The sequence below is a fragment of the Leucoraja erinacea genome, chromosome 2 (genome assembly GCF_028641065.1).
Source record: "Leucoraja erinacea ecotype New England chromosome 2, Leri_hhj_1, whole genome shotgun sequence".
In the NCBI taxonomy this organism is placed as follows: domain Eukaryota; kingdom Metazoa; phylum Chordata; class Chondrichthyes; order Rajiformes; family Rajidae; genus Leucoraja; species Leucoraja erinaceus.
Genome location: NC_073378.1, coordinates 38152882 through 38172660, shown reverse-complemented (window position 1 = coordinate 38172660; position 19779 = coordinate 38152882). Strand labels below are relative to the sequence as shown.

General features: G+C 46.1%; 1 protein-coding gene across 3 annotated transcripts in view; it reads left to right on the top strand.

Annotated features, from left to right (window-relative positions):
* The window catches only part of elmo1 (engulfment and cell motility 1 (ced-12 homolog, C. elegans)), a 293797-nt gene that overhangs the window by 246610 nt on the left and 27408 nt on the right, over window positions 1-19779 (top strand). For all 3 annotated transcript variants that reach the window (XM_055655086.1, XM_055655094.1, XM_055655105.1), the window contains 2 exons: window positions 12028-12191; window positions 17429-17541. In XM_055655086.1, coding sequence (XP_055511061.1) covers window positions 12028-12191; window positions 17429-17541 — 277 coding nt within the window. The remainder of the gene's footprint in view (window positions 1-12027; window positions 12192-17428; window positions 17542-19779) is intronic.

Genomic DNA, 19779 nt, shown 5'->3' with positions numbered 1-19779 from the left:
CCAGCCAGTCCACGCTAAACACTGATCACCCATTTACTCTAGTTCTATGTTATCTCACTTTTGCATCCACTCCCAACACACTGGGGACATACAAAGGCCGATTAACCTACAAGTTGGAGAAAACCAGATGTCCCGGAGGAAAGCCACGCGTTTAGAAACATAGAAAATAGGTGCAGGAGTAGGCCATTCGGCCCTTCGAGCCTGCACCGCCATTCAATATGATCATGACTGATCATCCAACTCAGTATCCTGTACCTGCCTTCTCTCCATACCCCCTGATCCCCTTAGCCACAAGGGCCACATCTAACTCCCTCTTAAACATAGCCAATGAACTGGCCTCAACTACTTTCTGTGTGCTACAGATTCACCATTCTCTGTGTGAAGAAAAAAATTCTCCTCTCGATCCTAATAGACTCCTTATACTTAAACCGTGACCCCTTGTTCTGGACTTCCCCAACATCGGGAATAATCTTCCTGCATCTAGCCTGTCCAACCCTTTAAGAATTTTGTAAGTTTCTATAAGATCCCCCCTCAATCTCCTAAATTCTAGCGAGTACAAGCCGAGTCTATCCAGTCTTTCTTCATATGAAAGTCCTGCCATCCCAGGAATCAGTCTGGTGAACCTTCTCTGTTCTCCCTCTATGGCAAGAATGTCTTTCCTCAGATTAGGAGACCAAAACTGTACGGAGGGAGAACGTGCAAACTTTGCACAGACAGTACCTGAACCCAGGATTGAGCCTGGGTTTCTGGAGCTGTGGGGCAGCAGCTCTACCAGTTGCACCAATCTGCCACCATGTAAGTTCCTAGATGTAGTGGAACATTTAAGTTCAGAATGATCCCTCCATTATTTAATATAATACTAGATTGCAACTTTCTAATTGTAATTTGTCATAAATTGGCAATTAGGTTTAAAGAAACATTTGTGCTTCCTCAGGATATCTGATCTCCATTATCACTGAGAAAGAGTAGTGAAGGAAGACAGAATGGTAAGAGAAGGCTTAAACGATATGGGACTTGGGAGTGAGCCTGTTTTCTTTGTTAAACTGTCAGCTGAGACCACCATACTGAGTCATCCTGTTAAGTGCATTAAAGATGTTACATGTTCAGTAACTTGCAGATGGTTACAGATGCCAGAGGCTATCATAAGCAGCTTCATGTAGAGAGGGGGATCTAGATTCGACACATTGATTAAATTGATTGAAAAATACAGCATGGAAACAGGCCCTTTGGCCCACCCAGTCTATACTGACCATCGATTATCTGTTCACACTAGTACAATGTTATCCCACCTTTGCATCCACTCCCTACACACTATGGGGACATTTACAGAGGGCCAATTAACCTGAAAAACATCTTTGGGATGTGGGCCCCCTGCAGATCGCTATCAAAACATGGGGGGGGGGGGAATTCCTTGGTGGCTGTGGGTCCTGTGGATAGTAACATTGGGAGCTGACCTGGTTGGTGACCGAACTCCAGCAACAGCAGCTTAGTTCGCCCGAATCATGGGGCTTCAATCGGCCCATTTGCGGGGCCTTTCATTGCCCAGTGCGGCTTAAAACCATCCCCAGCAGGGGCTTCAACATCGGGAGTCTCGATCGCTTCAACGCAGCAATTTGTCCGCAGGGCGATGGAAGATGCCGCGGCCAATTTTAAACCGCGCCGGGCGATGAAAGGCCCTGCGAACGGGCCGATTCAAGCTCCGCTCTATGATCTTTGCTCCACCAGGACTTCTCCCTCCTCCAATCACCACGCTCTGTCCACAGTCCCACCCCCCTACCTCCGCCTCAGACCGACACCTCCCTCCTCCAATCATTGCGCTGAATCATAATGTCCCACCCACTCCCACCCCCACTGCCTGCTGACCGACGTCTCTCTCGTCCAATCGGCGCCTTCGATCATCAGTCCCACCCCCACTGTCTCGCGGAAAGCGGAGATTTTTAATAGATTTTTTTTTCCCATGGGGGAGGATTGTCCCCCACCTCTCAAAACATGAGGGGGGGGGTCTCCCTGTCCCCCCCCCGGGATTTCCGCCCATGGATGTGGGAGGAATCCGGAGCACCCAGAGGAAAACCACACGGTCGCAGGGAGAATGTACAAACTCATCACAGGCAGCACCCAGGGTCGGGATCGAACCCGGGTCTCTGGTGCTGTGAGGCAGCAACTCTGCCAACTGCACCACTGGGTCGCATTGGATAATCACATTTTGTATCACACAAGACAAATATCCAGCAGTCTACTCTGAACATCAACATTTTTTCAAAGATGAAATCTAACTCTTAGTTTGGAGATAGAGCATGGAAACAGGCTATCGAGTTCACGTCGACCAGCGATCACCCGTACACTAGCATTGTCCTGCACACTGAATAATTTACAGAAGTCAATAAGCCTGCAAACCTGCACGTCCTTGGAGTGTGGGAGGAAACCAGAGCACCCGGAGAAAACCCACGGGATCACAGGGAGAACGTGGGAACTCCGTACAGACAGCACCCGTAGTCAGGATCGAATCCAGGTCTCAGGCGCTGTAAAGCAGCAACTCTACTGCTGCGTCACCGTGCCACACCTTCACCTCTCTGGTGAAGCTTTTGGTTACCAGATCTAACAGCTGCAGTTGTGTCCCACTGTCACATGTGTGTGATGCTCAATCATACACCAGTGTAACATGTTGAGATTTTTACAACATTGAAGGTGCTGTACAAATGCAAGTTGTTACTGTTATTGTTGAGAATTTAATTCTATACATCCTCAGATGGAAGATTCAAACCTTATAAAATGGGCTTCTTACAAGAATTTGCTCATTTGGGGCTGATTTCCAATTAAAAGATTTCTGAGGTTTTTCTGTCTTTACTACATTTAATTTGAATTTGCTTTATTTGAATTGTGCGTTCATGCATTGAAAAACTGAATTAAAAAACCTTGTATTGCGATGGTTAAACTGTGTAATTGAAATTTTTCATTTAGATCAGTAAATTAACTTGAGGCAACAGGGCTAGAATATAATTGAAGCAGGTTTATTTGGCTGGGAACCTGAAGCCACCAATCTTTATTCTGGGTTGTAGACCTTGGCAAATGTGCAATGTAAGAGCAAATCTACAGAAGAAAAGAAATTGTTCAATATCGCCCCCATCTCTTTTGGCTCTGCAGATAGCTGTCCACTCTGACTCTCTAATGGACCAATTTTATCCCTCGTTATCCTTTTGCTATTAATATAGCTGTAGAAACCCTTTGGATTTACTTTCACCTTACTTGCCAAAGCAACCATATCTTCTTTTAGCTTTTCTAATTTCTTTCTTAAGATTCTTTTTACAGTCTTTATACTCCTCAAGCACCTCATTTACTCCATGCTGCCTATAATTATTGTAGATCTCTCTCTTTTTCCGAACCAAGTGTCCAATTTCCCTTGAAAACCATGGCTCTTTCCAATTTTTACTATTTCCTTTCAACCGAACAGGGACATAAAGATTCTGTACTCTTAAAATTTCACCTTTAAATGTACTCCATTTCTCTTCCACATCTTTCCCATAAAACAAACTGTCCCAATTTACTCCTTTTAAATTCTTTCGCATCTCTTCAAAGTTAGCCTTTCTCCAATCAAAAATCTCAACCCTAGGTCCAGTTCTGACCCTCTCCATAATTATATTGAAACTAATGGTGTTGTGATCACTGGTCCCGAACTGTTACCCAACGCATACCTCTGCCACCTGATCCGTCTCATTTCCTAACAGGAGGTCCAGCACCGCCCCTTCTCTAGTAGGTACTTCTATGTATTGCTGCAAAAAACTATCCTGCACACATTTTACAAACTCCAACCCATCCAGCCCATTTACAGAATGTGTTTCCCAGTCTATGTGTGGAAAATTGAAATCTCCCACTACCTTGTGCTTACTACTAATATCTGCAATCTCCTTACATATTTGCTCTTCCAATTCTCGCTCCTCATTTGGCGGTCTATAATACACCCCTCCCTATAAGTGTTGCTACCCCTTTCCCATTTTTCAGTTCCACCCAAATAGCCTCCCTAGACGAGCCCTCTAATCTATCCTGCCAAAGCACTGCTGTAATATCTTCCCTGATAAGCAATGCAACACCTCCACCTCTTGCCCCTCCAATTCTATCACACCTGAAGCAACGAAATCCTGGAATATTTAGTTTCCAATCACAGCCATCCTGCAACCATGTTTCACTGATCGCCACAACATCATACTTCCAGGTGTTAATCCAGGCTCTAACTTCATCCACCTTTCTTACAATGCTCCTAGCATTAAAATATACACATTTAAGAAACCCACCCTCTCTTATTCTCTGTTTATTGTCTTTTTCTTCTCTCTCCCCGACATTTTGGGTTAGTGTGCTACCATTCTCTGCCTCCTGCCTCTCTACCTAACTCCCTAAATTATTCTTTCAGGACCTCTTCTCTTTTTTTACCTATGTCGTTGGTACCTATATGTACCACATCCTCGGGCTCCTCTCCCTCCCATTTCAGGATTTCTTGGACATGTTCAGACACATCCCTGACCCTGGCACCAGGGAGGCAAACTACCATCCGGGTCTCCTGTCTGCGTCCACAGAATCGCCTATCCGACCCCCTGACTATAGAGTCCCCTATTACAATTGCCCTCCTCTTCTTTTCCTTACCCTTCTGAGCAACAGGACCGGTCTTTGTGCCAGAGGCCCGGCCGCTGTCGCTGCCCCCAGGTAGGCTGTCTCCCCCACCCTTACTCAAACATGAGTACTTATTTTCAAGGTGTACAGCCACCGGGGTACTCACCAGTCCCTGCCTCTGCCCATTGCCCTTCCTAACTGTGACCCAGTTTTCTGTCTCCCATGGTCTTGGAGTGACCACCTCCCTGTAACTCCTTTCTATGACATCCTCGCTCTCCCTGACCAGACAGAGGTCATTGAGTTGGTGCTCCAGGTTCCTAACACGATCCCTTAGGAGCCCCATCTCGACGCACCTGGCGCAGATGTGGACGTCTGGTGGGCACTCAGACTCCATGACCTCCCACATCTGACATCCAGAACAGTAAACAGCCCTGGCCCTCATTCTCCCCCTTATCCCAATACAATACAAAGCCTTACCCGGGATACAAGCCAATCAGCTGTTTCCTCTAGTCCGTTCGACCAATCAGAGGCTTCCACCAGCCCCCTTAATTTGAGGCGTGATCTGCGAATGGAACGTTGCAGATTTTGGTTCCTCCTCCCTCTGTAACGGCACCTGGGCCTCTGTTGAAACAAGCCCCGCGATGGGTTTTACACTCACCGCACGGACGTCGCTCCTCCCTCTGTAACGGCTCCTGGGCCTCTGTTGAAACAAGCCCCGCGATGGGTTTTTGAACTCACCGGATTAGGAGTAGAAATAGGCCATTTGGCCCATCAAGACTACTTTGCCACTCAATCATGGCTGATCTGTCTCTCCCTCCTAACCCCATTCTCCTGCCTTCTCCATATAACCTCTGACACCAGTACTAATCAAAAATCTATCTGCCTTAAAAAAATCCACTGACTTGGCATTTATACCCTTCTGTGGCAAAGAATTCCACAGATTCACCACCCTCTGACTAAATAAATGTTGTCTCATCTCCTTCATAAAAGAACGTCCTTTAATTCTGAGGCTATGACCTCTAGTTCTAGAATCTCCCTCTAGTGGAAACAACCCCTCTACATCCACTCTATCCAAGCTCTGCATGTTTAAATGAGGTCCCCCCCCTCTCCCCCTCATTCTTCTAAACTTCAGCGGGTACAGGCCCAGGGACGACAAACACTCCCGAGTCCCTTTGCGCCTTCAATTTCTGGATTCTCTCCCCATTTAGAAAATAGTCCATGCATTTATTCCTACTACCAAAATATATGACTCCACACTTTGCTACACTATATTCCATCTGCCACTCTCTGCCCACTCTTCCAGGTTTAGAGGGATATTGGCCGAAAGCAGGCGGGTGGGACTAGTGTAGGCGGGGTATGTTGGTCGGCGTGGGCAAGTTGTGCCGAAGGGCTTCTTTCTGCATTGCTACCAAAACATGGGGGGACACAATTTCTTGATGGTCGCGCGCATGCGCACACACACACACACGCGCGAGGCTTTGGAGGGTTCAGCCGTGGACCCTGTGGACGGTAACATTGGGAGCTGACCTGGTTGGTGACCGACTCCGAATCCCAGCAATAGCAGCTTCGTCCGCCCCGAATCGTGGGGCTTGTATCGGCCTGTTTACGGGGCCTTTCATCGCCTGGTGCGGCTTAAACATGGCCGGTGGGGGCTTCAATATCTTGATCGCCTCGACGCAGCAGTTTGATTTTAAGCCGCTCCGGGCGATGAAAGGCCTCGTGAACAGGCCGATTCAGCCATTGGAAAGCTTCTGATACCCGCTTGAATCTTTCAAAAGCTACAATGTGATAAATAACACAAACAAATAAAACTGAAGCAAATAAAGGCAAACAGAAGAACTAACCTTGGAGGGGGGAGAGAGAGAGAGAGAGAGATGGGGAAAAAAAAATCAAAATAACCGTGAATGAGGGACTTACCTGCAAGCCAGCCAGGAAACACGTTCGACCGGAGCCCTTAATGACCTGACACATTTAAATCCGATACCCGTTTAAATCTTTCCCAACCACCAATACATCCAATTAGTTCAAATGGTAATTGCATCGGCATCTGCATCTGACAGCTTTAAGAAATTCTCTGTAAATACCTTCAGTAATACTTGAAGGTCAAAACACAATTGGTGACACATCGTGTTAATACGATGTTAATGGAGACATTTAATAAGCGCTTAACAGTGACATCCCTACTGTCTCGTGGAAAGCGGAGATTTTATTAGATTTCTTTTCAAAATGCGGATTACAAAACATGGGCAGGATTGTCCGCCACCTCTCAAAACATGGGATGGGTGTGTTCCCCCCCTTCCCCCTTCCCCCACCCCCGGGATTTCCGTCCATGATTGTATGAGTCAATTGCCCAGTCAAGTGCTTGAATTCAAGGAATATCTTTAAGGAGGAAATTTTGTAAGAGAATTCCAGAGATTTTGGCTCAGTGGCAGGCACTGTCATTGAAGCAATTAAACTCCAGAAGACATTAAGGGCGACACAGTGGAGCAGCTGTTAGAGCCAGCAACCTGTGTATGATCCTGTGTGGAGTTTGCATGTTCTCCGTCTGGCCATGTGGATTATCTCCAGGTACTCCAGATTTAAAAGTGGGATAACATGGAATTAGTGTGAACGGGTGATTGATGGTTCCCATGGACTTGGTCCGCTATACGGCCTTTTAACATGCTGCATCTCTAAAGAAAAGTGGTGCAACCATATTTCTGACCATGTCATAAGTTCTAACAGCAGAACTAGGCCATTCAGCCCATCTAGTCTACTCTGCCATTCAATCATGGCTGAGCTATCTTTCCCTTTCAATCCAATTCTCCTGCCTTCTCCCCATAACCCCTGACACCCGTACGGATCTACATTCTGTAGGGGCAGCAGATGACAAAAGTAGTCTGAGTGTTTTCAAGAGAGAGTTAGATTTAGCTCTTAGGGCTAAAGGAATCTAGGAAAATGGGCAAGTGAGAGCCAGTGGATGTAGTGTACCTGGACTTTCAGAAAGCATTTGATAAGTCCCACATAGGAGATTAGTGGGCAAAATTAGGGCACATGGTATTGGGGGTAGAGTGCTAACATGGATAGAGAAGTGGTTTGTATTGTATTGTATTTAAATGACCACACAGCCAGGCTGGTGGAATTTTGGGTTGTCAGCAGCGATACAATAATAAAGAACACACAACCACAATAAAAAAATGTAACACAAACATCCACCACAGCATTCATCACTGTGGTGGAAGGCACAAAAATTTGGCCAGTCCTCCTCCATTTCCCCCCCGTGGACCGGACCAGAGTCCAGGTTGGCAGACAGGAAACAAAGAGTAGAGATTAACGGGTCCCTTTCAGAATGTCAGGCAGTGACTAGTGGGATACAGCAAGGCTCGGTGCTGGGACCGCAGTTATTTACAATATTCATCAATGATTTGGATGAAGGGATTCAAAGCAACATTAGCAAATTTGCAGATGACACAAAGCTGGGTGGCAGTGTGAACTGTGAGGAGGATGCTATGAGAATACAGGGTGACTTGAACTGGTTGGGGGAGTGGGCAGATGCATGGCAGATGAAGTTTAATGCGGATAAATGTGAGGTTATCCACTTTCGTAGCAAAAGCAGGAAGGCAGATTACTATCTAAATGCCGTCAAGTTGGGAAAAGGGGAAGTACAACGGGATCTGGGGGTCCTTGTACATCAGTCTATGAAAGTAAGCATGCAGGTACAGCAGGCAGTGAAGAAAGTGAATGGCATGTTGGCTTTATAACAAGAGGAATCGAATATAGGAGCAAAGAGGTCCTTCTGCAGTTGTGCAGAGCCCTAGTGAGACCACACCTGGAGTATTGTGTGCAGTTTTAGTCCCCTAATTTGAGGAAGGCCATTCTTGCTAATGAGGGAGTGCAGCGTAGGTTTACAAGGTTAATTCCCGGGATGGCGGGACTGTCATGTACTGAGAGAATGGAGCAGCTGGGCTTGTACACTCCGGAGTTTAGAAGGATGAGAGGGCATCTCATTGAAACGTATAAGATTGTTAAGGGTTTGGTCACGCTAGAGGCAGGAAACATGGTCCCAATGTTGGGGGAGTCCAGAACCAGGGGCCACAGTTTAAGAATAAGGAGTAAGCAATTTAGAACGGAGACGAGGAAACACTTTTTCTCACAGAGAGTGGTGAGTCTGTGGAATTCTCTGCCTCAGAGGACGGTGGAGGCAGGATCTCTGGATGCTTTCAAGAGAGAGCTGGATAGGGCTCTTAAAAATAGCGGAGTCAGGGGATATGGGGAGAAGGCAGGAACGGGGTACTGATTGGGGATGATCAACCATGGTCACATTGAATGGCGGTGCTGGCCCAAGGGGCCGAATGGCCTACCCCTGCACCTATTGTCAATTGATATGGGGGAAAAACAGGAACGGGGTACTGATTTTTGGATGAACATCCATGATCATATTAAATGGCGGTGCTGACTCGAAGGGCCGAATGGCCTACTCCTGCACCTATTTTCTCTCATGTCACAAGTTGCAATTTGTTCATGGTATTTATTCATTAGTGCTCTCGACTATCGATGCTACTTTAAATGAATAGTCAGAAGGAATGGAGAAGCAAACTTGCTGAGGGAGGAACTGCAGATAGTGGTTTAAACCGAAGATAGAAACAAAATGCTGGAGTAATTCAGCAGGCCAGGCACCATTCCTTCTTTCTAGAGATTCTGCCTTTCCCGCTGAGTTGCACCAGCATTTTGGGTCTATCTAAGGAAAATTGCTTGTCGTGTGAGAAGAACGAAAGAACCTTTGTTTACAAATGATTTATGTGCTCTGCGACAGCGGCATTGGACAGGAGACTGGTGATTGAGCCAGAGAGCTTGAATACACATCCCATCGCCCCAGGAGAGAGATAGAGCTAGACTGGGTTCTGACTGTTAGAGTCATTGGAAACAAATCTCACAGTAACGCACTATTGGGAACGAGACAGGCCTTTTAATTTGACAAGAAAACTGACATTTTTTTCCATTTGAGAAACAATTAAGGAAATAAAAATAAAATAAATAAAGCTTTTAAAACATTAAATGATAAATAATACTGCTCTCAGTGTACTGATATGTTTCCAAGCAAGTCTAGTTAGAGTACACCTTTCCACAGAAACATTTGTATACTTTTCTCTCTCCCTGTTGCTTTTTAAGGTAAAATCTTTATGAAATTCTCGGTTGTAGAAATTGCTTCTTTAGTTTAGTGATAAACAGGCCCTACAGCCCACTGTGTCCACGCCAACCATTGATCTAGACAGACACAAAAAGCTGGAGGAACTCAGCGGGTCAGGCAGCATCTCTGGAGAAAAGGAATAGGTGACGTTTTGGGTTGAGACGGGTCTGAAAAAGGGTCTTGACCCAAAACGTCGCCTATTCCTTTTCTCCAGAGATGCTGCCTGACCCGCTGAGTTACTCCAGCTTTTTGAGTCTGTCTTTGGTTTAAACCGGCATCTGCAGTTCTTCCCTTCCCCACCAACCATCGATCACCTGTTCACACTAGTTCTATGTTACCCCACTTTCTCATCCACTCTCGACACACTAGGCGAAATATATAGCGGCCACTAAACCTACAAACCCGCACGTCTTTGAGATGTGGGAGGAAACTCATGTGATCACCGGGACAACATGCTCTGGTCTGTTATTCAGAATCGTGGAGCATCATGCAGCTCTGAGATGGATGAGGCATCGTGCATTAAATTTACTTCAGCAAATTTCACGATATTGCACAGTTTGAGGAGCATGTCACAAGTATATTTTGAGCTGAGGGCAATTTGGTGTATTTTGATGGAGTACCTGGACAACCCTTGTGCCTTCTCAGTTCAGTGTAAAAGATCCCATGATAAGAATCAAAAGAGAGCAATGGGCGCTCCCTGATGTTCTCAACAAGACCAGTGATTACCAATATCCAATGTCAATAGAGTTGGAGGTAGTTAGTCAAGATCCTCATGCAAGATACACTGTCAAAAGAGCATTGACATCAGGTTTAGGTTTGTCAGTGTCACATGTGCCGAGGAACAGTCAAAAGCTTTGTTTACATGCGATCTAAACAAAACAGATAATACTACACATAAATACAATCAAGCCAAACACAAGTACAAATGTAGAGTGAAGAGAAAGATACCAGAGTGCAGAATGTAGTTCTCAGCCTTGTGGCAGAACAATTCCGGGGGAAAAGTCCAATGACTGCAATGACTATAGGTTGGAGAAAAGGGACCATACTCCAGCATTTAGAAGGATCATTCAAAAGTCTTGATAACAGAGAGGAAGAAGCTGTTCCTGAGCCTGGTGGTACGTGCTTTCAAGCTTCTGTATCTTCTGCCCCATTGTAATGGGGAGAAGAAGGAGTGAGCAATGGATGGGCAAGTTCTTTGATTATGTTGGCTGCATTCCCAGGCAGCGAGAAGTGTAGATGGAGTCAAGATGGAGTGTGGAGTCTGGTCTATGTGATGGACTGGGCTACATCCACAATTCTCTGCAATTTCTTGCGGTCTTGGACAGAATGTGCCCAAACCAAGGTGTGATGCAGCTGTGTATGAGTGCATCTGTAGAAGTTTGTAAGAGTCGTTAAAGACATGCCGAATCTCCTCAGTCTCCTGAGGGCATAGAGGTGTACATTTTTACCTGTCGCTTCAATGCATTGAAAAGATGTACAAACAAGTATTCCAAATGTTGCAGCTTAAACAGTACATCCAGCAAAGTGTTAGATATAAAAGTACAATCCATTGGAGGTATTGAGATCTCTTAGAAATGACTGTCAAATTTATTGGAAGGGCATCATTTTTGGCATCAGGACGCAGACCAAGAAAAAAGACACTTGTACTATTGCGACCTCAAAATGGACAATACCAACAATATAAATTGACTGTGCTTGTGGCTATAGCGCTTGTCGGGTGACACGATGGTGCAGCGCTTGAGTTGCTGCCTAACAGCTCCAGAGACCCGGGTTCGATCCTGACTACGGGTGCTGTCTGTACAGCGTTCGTACGTTCTCCCCGTGACCTGCGTAGGTTTTCCCCAGGTGCTCTGGTTTCCAAAGATGTACAGGTTTGTAGGCTAATTGGCTTGGTGAAAGTGTAAATTGTCTCTTTTGTGTGTAGGATAGTGTTAGTGTGTGTAGGATCGTGTTAGTATGCAGGGATCGCTGGTCGGCATGGACTCAGTGTGCCAAAGGGCCTGTTTCCACGATGTATATCTAAAACTAAAACAAATTTCCTCTTTGAGAGCACAGTCTATTCTGTAGAGTTGATTCTTCTAACTGCAAAAGTAACAGCTGGGGGTTCCAGCATCTTGGAAATCTGACACTTTGTTGGAAATTTCAAGCAAGCAAATTGCTGCTGGATGGAATAGCTGATCGTGGAGGAGAGTGGAAAGAAGTCAACTGTAGATCGGTTGGTGAAAGGTTTCAAGAGGTTTTTCTGTTGTCTTTCTCCTCAGGTGATGCAAGTTGTAAAGGAGCAGATAATGAGAGCGCTGACCAGCAAGCCTAACTCACTGGACCAGTTCAAGAGCAAACTACAGAACCTGAGTTACACAGAGATCCTGAAGATCCGGCAGTCGGAAAGGATGAACCAGGAGGACTTCCAATCTCGCCCAATCCTGTAAGCATCCAACACTTACTAGTCTTTACCAGTTTTGTGCAGTTTTTGATCTAGTTTTGTTTAGAGATACAGAGCGGAGGTACACAAAAATGCTGGAGAAACTCAGCGGGTGCGGCAGCATCTGTGGAGCGAAGGAAAGAGGCAACATTTCGGGCCGAAACCCTTCTTCAGACCCGAAACGTTGCCTATTTCCTTTGCTCCATAGATGCTCCCTCACCTGCTGAGTTTCTCCAGCATGTTTGTCTACCTTCGATTTTCTAGCACCTGCAGTTCCTTCTTGAACAGATACACGTTCTTCAGCCCACCGAGTCCGCACAGACCAGCGATCCCCGCACATTAACACCATCCTACGCACACTGGGTCCAATTTTTTAACATTTTTTTACACCAAGCCTATTTAACCTATAAACCTGTACATCTTTGGAGTGTGGAAGGAAACCAAAGATCTCGGATAAAGCCCACGCAGGTCACGGGGAGAACGTACTAACTCCGTACAGACAGCACCGGTAGTCAGGATGAAACCCGGGTCTCCGGCGCTGCCAGTGCTGTAAGGCAGCAACTCTACCCCTGCGCCTCCATGCCGAATTTGTGTATTCCTCCGATTAAGGCTCCAATTGACATTTTTGACATGTCATAAGGTCATTAGTCTTCTTGCGAATGCAACATAAACTAAAGGAATAGTTAGATCTCAAGCCGGGTGTTGAGCTGCCAGGTTGTTGTCATAAGTGATCAGAGCAGATCAGGCCATTTGGTCCATCAAGTCTACTCCACCATTCAATCATGGCTGATCTACCTGTATCTCTCTCCTAACCCCATTCTCCCGCCTTCTCCCCATAACTCCTGACACCCATACTAATCAAGAATCTATCTTTCCCAGCCTTAAAAATATCAATTAACTTGGCCTCCACAGCCTTCTGTGGAAAAGAATTCCACAGATTCGCCACCCTCTGACTAGAGAAATCACTCCTCATCTCCTTCTTAAAGGGACGTCCTTTAATTCTGAGACTATGACCTCTAGTCGTAACATGATGGAGGAATACAGGAACATTATTTTGGCTGGCAGTGGAGGAAATCCAAAGCCAGAGGGCACTGTCTGAAAACTAGGTCTGGTCTATGTGGAGTGAAAATGTGGAATGAAAATAGGAAGCACTATTGTGGAGTTAAATGAGGAAGCGCTGTTTCAACATGTAGGTTTGCAGAAATTTGGACCTCCGTTTGCAGCACTTTTTGGGATTTATTTGAGATGTTCAAAACTGAGATCAATGGATTAGTTTTTTGGCGGTTGTTATCAAAGGTCAAGGCATGCCAATAGAATTGGAGGTACAGATTAGTTTAGGTTAGAGCTCTACCACTGCGCCACCGTGCCACCCTTTTAAAGAGAAGATCTAGTATCTGCATTGATGACAACACAAGCACTGGAGTGAATAAAGACTGATACATTTCAGGTTGGGTCCCAAAACATCGCCTATTTATGTTCTCCAGAGATGCTGCCTGACCTGCTGAGTTATTCCAGTACTTTATGTCTTTTCCTGCAACCCAGCATCTGCAGCTCCTTGCGTCTACAAGTGTTCATATGTTTTGTCCATGGCTGTCAAAGAAGGAAGTCAGGCATCCTGAATCATCAGGCATGGACATGACTCTAGACCCACAACAAGGTTGTTGACTCCTCACTTTAGGGGGACGTTAAGGGCAGATAGGAAATGTAGGTCTTTCCCATGAACGAAGGTCAACATCAAGTTCCAAACACCCAAATTGCACATCAGCATGATGTTACTGGGTACTTGAGCATGAGGGCCAGCACATCCCGTTCCTACATCGAAATGTGAAATCATTCCAGTAAGTTGATCATTTTTATGGCCCAACTGTCGTTACCATTATAGGAAGTAGATCAAACATAGGGACAAGTGAAAACGAGATTAATCTGGGACTATTGTAAATGGTGCTGGGCGGTCAGTGAAGGTGTTGTGGGAATGGGTCGAAGGAGCCATTTCCTTGCTCCATGACTAAGACATGGTCAATAATCTGGCTCTCCTAGTAGACACTGCAGTTGAATGCTAACACTTCAGAGCCATCACATATTAGTTTCAGGGGTCATTGCTTTCAGGTAAGGTGAACATGGAACATTGAACAAACAGCACAAGATCTGGCCCCGCAGCTCAATATGATGCCAACACCATCATTTATCTACCTGCACATAACCCATTCTCTCCATTCCCTGCATATCAATATGCCTATCCAAAAGTCCTTTAAATGCCACTAAGGTACCTGCTTCAACCAACACATTCCAGGCACTCACCATTCTCTGTGTAAGTATAAATGTTTCCCCTCTTACCTTGAAGCTATGCATACTAGTATTTGATTTTTCCATCCTGGTATAAAAGTTCTGACTATCTATGCCTCTTATAGGTTTATATACTTCTATCAGGTCTCCCCACAACCTCCAGTGTTCCAGAGCAAACAATCCAAGTCTGACCGACATCTACTACAAACCTACTGACTCCTATAGCTATCTAGCATACACTTCTTCCCACCTTGCTTCCTGTAGACTCTATCCCCTCCTACCAATTCCTCCGTCTACGTCGCATCTGCGCCCAGGACGAGGTTTTCCACACTAGATCATCGGAGATATCCCCATTCTTTAGGAAACGGGGGTTCCCCTCTTCGACAATAGATGAGGCTCTCACAAGCATCTGTTTGATATCCCGCAGCTCCACTCTTGGTCCCCCTCCCCCCATTCGTAACAAGGGCAGAGTCCCCCTTGTTCTCACCTTCCACCCCATCAGACGTCACATACAGCATATAATCCTCCAACACTTTTGCCACCTCTAACGGGATTCCACTCCTGGCCACATCTTCCCACCTCCACCCCTTTCTGGTTTCCGCAGAGACCATTCCCTCAGCAAATCGTCCCTTCCCACCCAAACCACCCCTTCCCTAGGTACTGTTCCCCTGAAACCGCAGGAGATGCAACACCTGCCCCTTTACCTTCCCACTTGACTCCATCCAAGGATCCCGGCAGTCTTTCCAGGTGAGGCAGAGGTTCACTTGCACCTCCTCCCTCATCTACTGTATCCGCTGTTCCAGGTGTCAACTTCTCTACATCGGCAAGACCAAGTGCAGGCTTGGCGATCGTTTTGGAGAACATCTCAGCTCTGTCTGCCTTAACCTACCTGATCTTCCGGTGGCTCAGCACTATAACTCCCCCTACCATTCCCAATCTGACCTTTTTGTCCTGGGCCCCCTTCATTGTCAGAGTGAGGCCCAGCGCAAATTGGAGGAACAACACCTCATATTTTGCTTAGGTAGCTTACACCCCAGCGGTATGAACATTGACTTCTCTAACTTCAAGTAGCCCTTGCTTTCCCTCTCTCTCCATCCCATCCCCCTTCCTAGTTCTCCCACCAGTCTTACTGTCTCCAACTACATTATATCTTTGTCCCGCCCACTCCCCTGACATCAGTCTGAAGAAGGGTCTCGACCCGAAGCGTCACACATTCCTTCTCTCCAGAGATGTTGCCTGTCCCGCTGAGTTACTCCAGCATTTTGTGTCTACCTGCCATTCTGTTTCAACCTCCTCTGCACCACGATTTTCCAAAGCCTCCACATCCTTTCTGTAATGGGGTGACCAAAACTACACTCAATACAGCTCCACCACCGATTTTCCGGCAACTACTTTAATCCGGACAAAATTATGTGAGTGCACTTGAAATCCACTCCGGAAATCCCTCCGGAAATGTGACGCCTAGGTCGGGCCATGCAGCTGATCTCTACTTCATCGGGAATTGTACACCGATCGGAGGGTCTAATTTTCTCCCTGCGGCCTGGGGCTCTGGTATTCCAGCCCGGCCAAAGCCGGCAGATCCGTTCTCATAGCCCACTTCCAAGGCCGACTTTGCAGGCCGGTCTCTCAGCTCCTGGTCGGCCTAGGCGGTCCGTTCCGGTACCGTTGGTACTGTGATCACGGCAAAAGAGATAGTCCAGAAAGACTCTGTAACGTAGGGTGCCATAAAATCGGTGGTGGACCTGCACTCCAAATGCAGCCTAACCAAAGACCGGTATGTAGGTTAATTGTGCGTTCATGTGCAGTGTGTGTGGGGGCTGCATGTCAGGCTGGTGGTGGCAATTGCATTATCAACCTGCTTATTGTGTGGATGTGAAAATTCCACCACACTAGTTTATCACGAGATGGCACAAGGGGGATAACTGAAGAGCGAGATCAAAACCACTCCAAAACATATTCAAAAACATTGCCTGACATGGATTTACCACCCTGGGGAAAGCTTTTTCTGTTCAAGGTTTTGTTTGCAAATATGTTCAAATGAGCACATCATTTATTTCCAAATTAAGTTGTTATGGTTCATGTTGCATCGCAAGGCACTAATACGTACTCTAGTTCTCAGATTACTGTGTCAGTGAGAAAAGCAGATATTTATCACAGTCCCATTGAATAAGGCCTCAAAAGAAAGCTCAACAAGGGCTTTGTGTGATGAGCAGTTTGAATAGTTAGGTGCGGTGTGACTCAGTATTCATTCAGAAGTGTAACCCTTTCCCAAGGTCTTAGCATTCTTCCACTTTATTTTTAACTTCTGTTGGAAAGTGTAGGAGGGAAATAGAGGTGTTTGTGTCTTCAAGGGAATTTAGTGTGATAAAATAAAATCAGTTTTAAGCGTGACGTTTCTGTATTGCTAATCCCAGGTCAGGGGCATCACAAGGCAGGCAAAGTGCAGTAGACCACCTTTGCTCTTAAATTAACATATAGAGGTTTCAGATCCTCATAAGTGATAGGAGCAGAATTAGGCCATTCGACCCATTAAGTCTGCTCCGCCATTCATTCATGACTGGTCTATCTCTCCCTCCTAACCCCATTCTCCCGCCTTCTCCCCATAAACCCTGATACCCGTACTAATCAAGAATCTCTGGCTTAAAAATATCCAATGACGGCCTCCACAGCCTTCTGTGGCAATGAATTCCACAGATTCACCCGGTTCTCTGGCGCTGTGAGGCAGCGACTCTACCGTTGCACCACTGTGCCGCCCCTGCCTCTGTATACCTATGTTTTTATCCTTGCGAGCAAATTCCTTGAATGTATACATACTTGGTTAATTAAATTTTGTATTTATTTTTTTTAATTCATTATTCATTCATTCCTACTTTCAAAGCCAACATGCAGTCAGTCCTTACTTCTTTCCACCCAGTGTGCAGCGCTGTGTTTGTGACTGTCTGCCTTTCTGCCCACAGTGAGCTCAGGGAGAAGATTCAGCCTGAAATCCTGGAGTTGGTAAAACAGCAGCGGCTGAACCGACTGTGCGAAGGTACCTGCTTCAGGAAGATCAGCAATCGCCGGCGACAAGGTATCAACCAACAAACCTGCATGAACCTTAATGAACGCTTCACTTTGTGGATTATTTTTAAATTGGAGTTTAATTCACATAGTCATAGAGTGATACAGTGTGGAAACAGGCCCTTCAGCCCAACTTGCCCACACCGGCCAACATGTCCCAGCTACACTAGTCCCACCAGCCTGCGCTTAGTCTATATCCCTCCAAACCTGTCCTATCCATGTGCCTGTTTTAACTGTTTCTTAAACGTTGGGATAGTCCCAGCCTCAACTACCTCATCTAGCAGCTTGTTCCATACAACCACCATCCTTTGTGTGAAAAAGTTACCCCTCAGATTCCTATTAAATCTTTTCCCCTTCACCTTGAACCTATGTTCTCTGGTCCTCGATTCCCCTACTCTGGTCAAGAGACTCTGTCCATCTACCCGATCTATTCCTCTCATGATTTTATACGCCTCCATAAGATCATATATACCTCCATAAAATGAGATGTGGTCTTTTTGGAGGTCAGACCAGAGCAAGAACTTCATATTGAATAGTATGACCCTGGAGTGAGTGACCCAGGGGTATCGATACATAGTTCCTTAATAGTGGTCTCAAGGGTAGATAGGGTCGTGAAGAAGCCTTTTGGCACGCTGGCCTTCATTCGTCAGGTAATTGAGTGCAGATGTTGCAGTTGTACAAGACGTTGGTGAGGCCGCACTTTTAGTGAACCTACCAGCGGAAAGATGATATTAAGCTTGAAAATTTACGAGGACGTTGCCAGGATTCGAGGGCCTGAGTTATAGGGAGAGGTTAGGCTGCCAAAACTTCACTCCTTGGAGCACAGTAGGCTGAGGGGCGTGATTTTGTAGGGGTGTATAAAATCACGAGGGGAATTGATAGGGTGAATGCCAGAGTTTTTTATTCCAGGGAAGGGAAATCAAGAACCAAGGGACATAGGTTTAAGGTGAGAGGGGAAATATTTTGTTGGTAGCTAAGGGGCAGCTTTTTCACACAGAAAGTGGTGGGTAAATGGAATGAGGTGTCAGGTGAAGCGGCTGAGACAGGTACTATAACAGCATTCAAAAGACATTTTGGGGGGTTACCTGGATAAGAAAGGTTTAGAGGGATATGGACCAAAGGTGGGCCAATGGGACAAACATTGGTGCGGCATTTTGGTTGGTGTGAACGAGTTGGGCTGAATGGCTTTTTCTGTGCGAGATGACTCTACGTCAAAGCGATCTTTCCATATAACCAATGATGGGCACATCTGGTTCCATTATTCATTCATAACTTCAAATCATTTTTAATTTGCAATGTTGGATTCACTCTTACTTCTCACACTACAGACGTGCATGTGTTTCAGTAGTTCTGTGCGTACTTTGTGTGTTCTCACCTAATGCAACAGCGCTACACTGACATGGCCCATTCCCAAGGGCTCTGAGCATCTGCCGAGCTCCAAGTAAAAGCTTTTGCCGCCACAAAAGCAGATTGGAAATGACAGGAATTTCACTTGCCAGCTGTTAAAGGTTGGCAATTAATTGGTTTTCCGCGGTGTTTAAGGATGACCTGTTTCCACCAAGTCCTGTGGGCCTTAGTTGTCTGATGACGCTGAAGCAGGGCCCACTAATTCTGTCACAAGTGGAGCATCACATGTCAACCTCAAGAGAAACGCAGAGAACCATCATTCACCATACATGGCCTTTCTTTAATAACATCGCAAATTCTTTGATTTTGTCGATTGCGAAGGACCTCCCATCTTGCATCTGCTACGAGATAACATCCAAAGGGACTCGAGCCGAAACGTCACTCATTCCTTCCCTCCAGAGAGGCTGCCTGTCCCACTGAGTTACTCCAGCCTTTTGTTCCTATCTTGGGTGTAAACCAGCATCTGCAGTTCCTTCCTTTGTATGTGGAACTTAAACAACGGGTTCGGAAAGAACCCAACCTGGGGCTGCGGAGAGTGCAGAGTTGGACACGTGCAGAATAAATGCAAGATTGTGGGAAGGGAGGAGGTGGCAGAGGTTGGGAGTGATTGATCACCGAGGTAGTTGAACTTGAGCATGAAAAGTGAGGCTTTGCAGGGCCAGAAGCAAACAATGAGATAATGGGTAAACTGGTGAAGGAGATTTAAAGTACAGCATTAAGCTTTTGGTAGACACAAAATGCTGGAGTAACTCAGCGGGTCAGGCAGCATCTCTGGAGAGATGGAATGGGTCGAGACCCTTCTTCAGACTGATGTCAGGGGAGGGGGCGGGACAAAGATAGA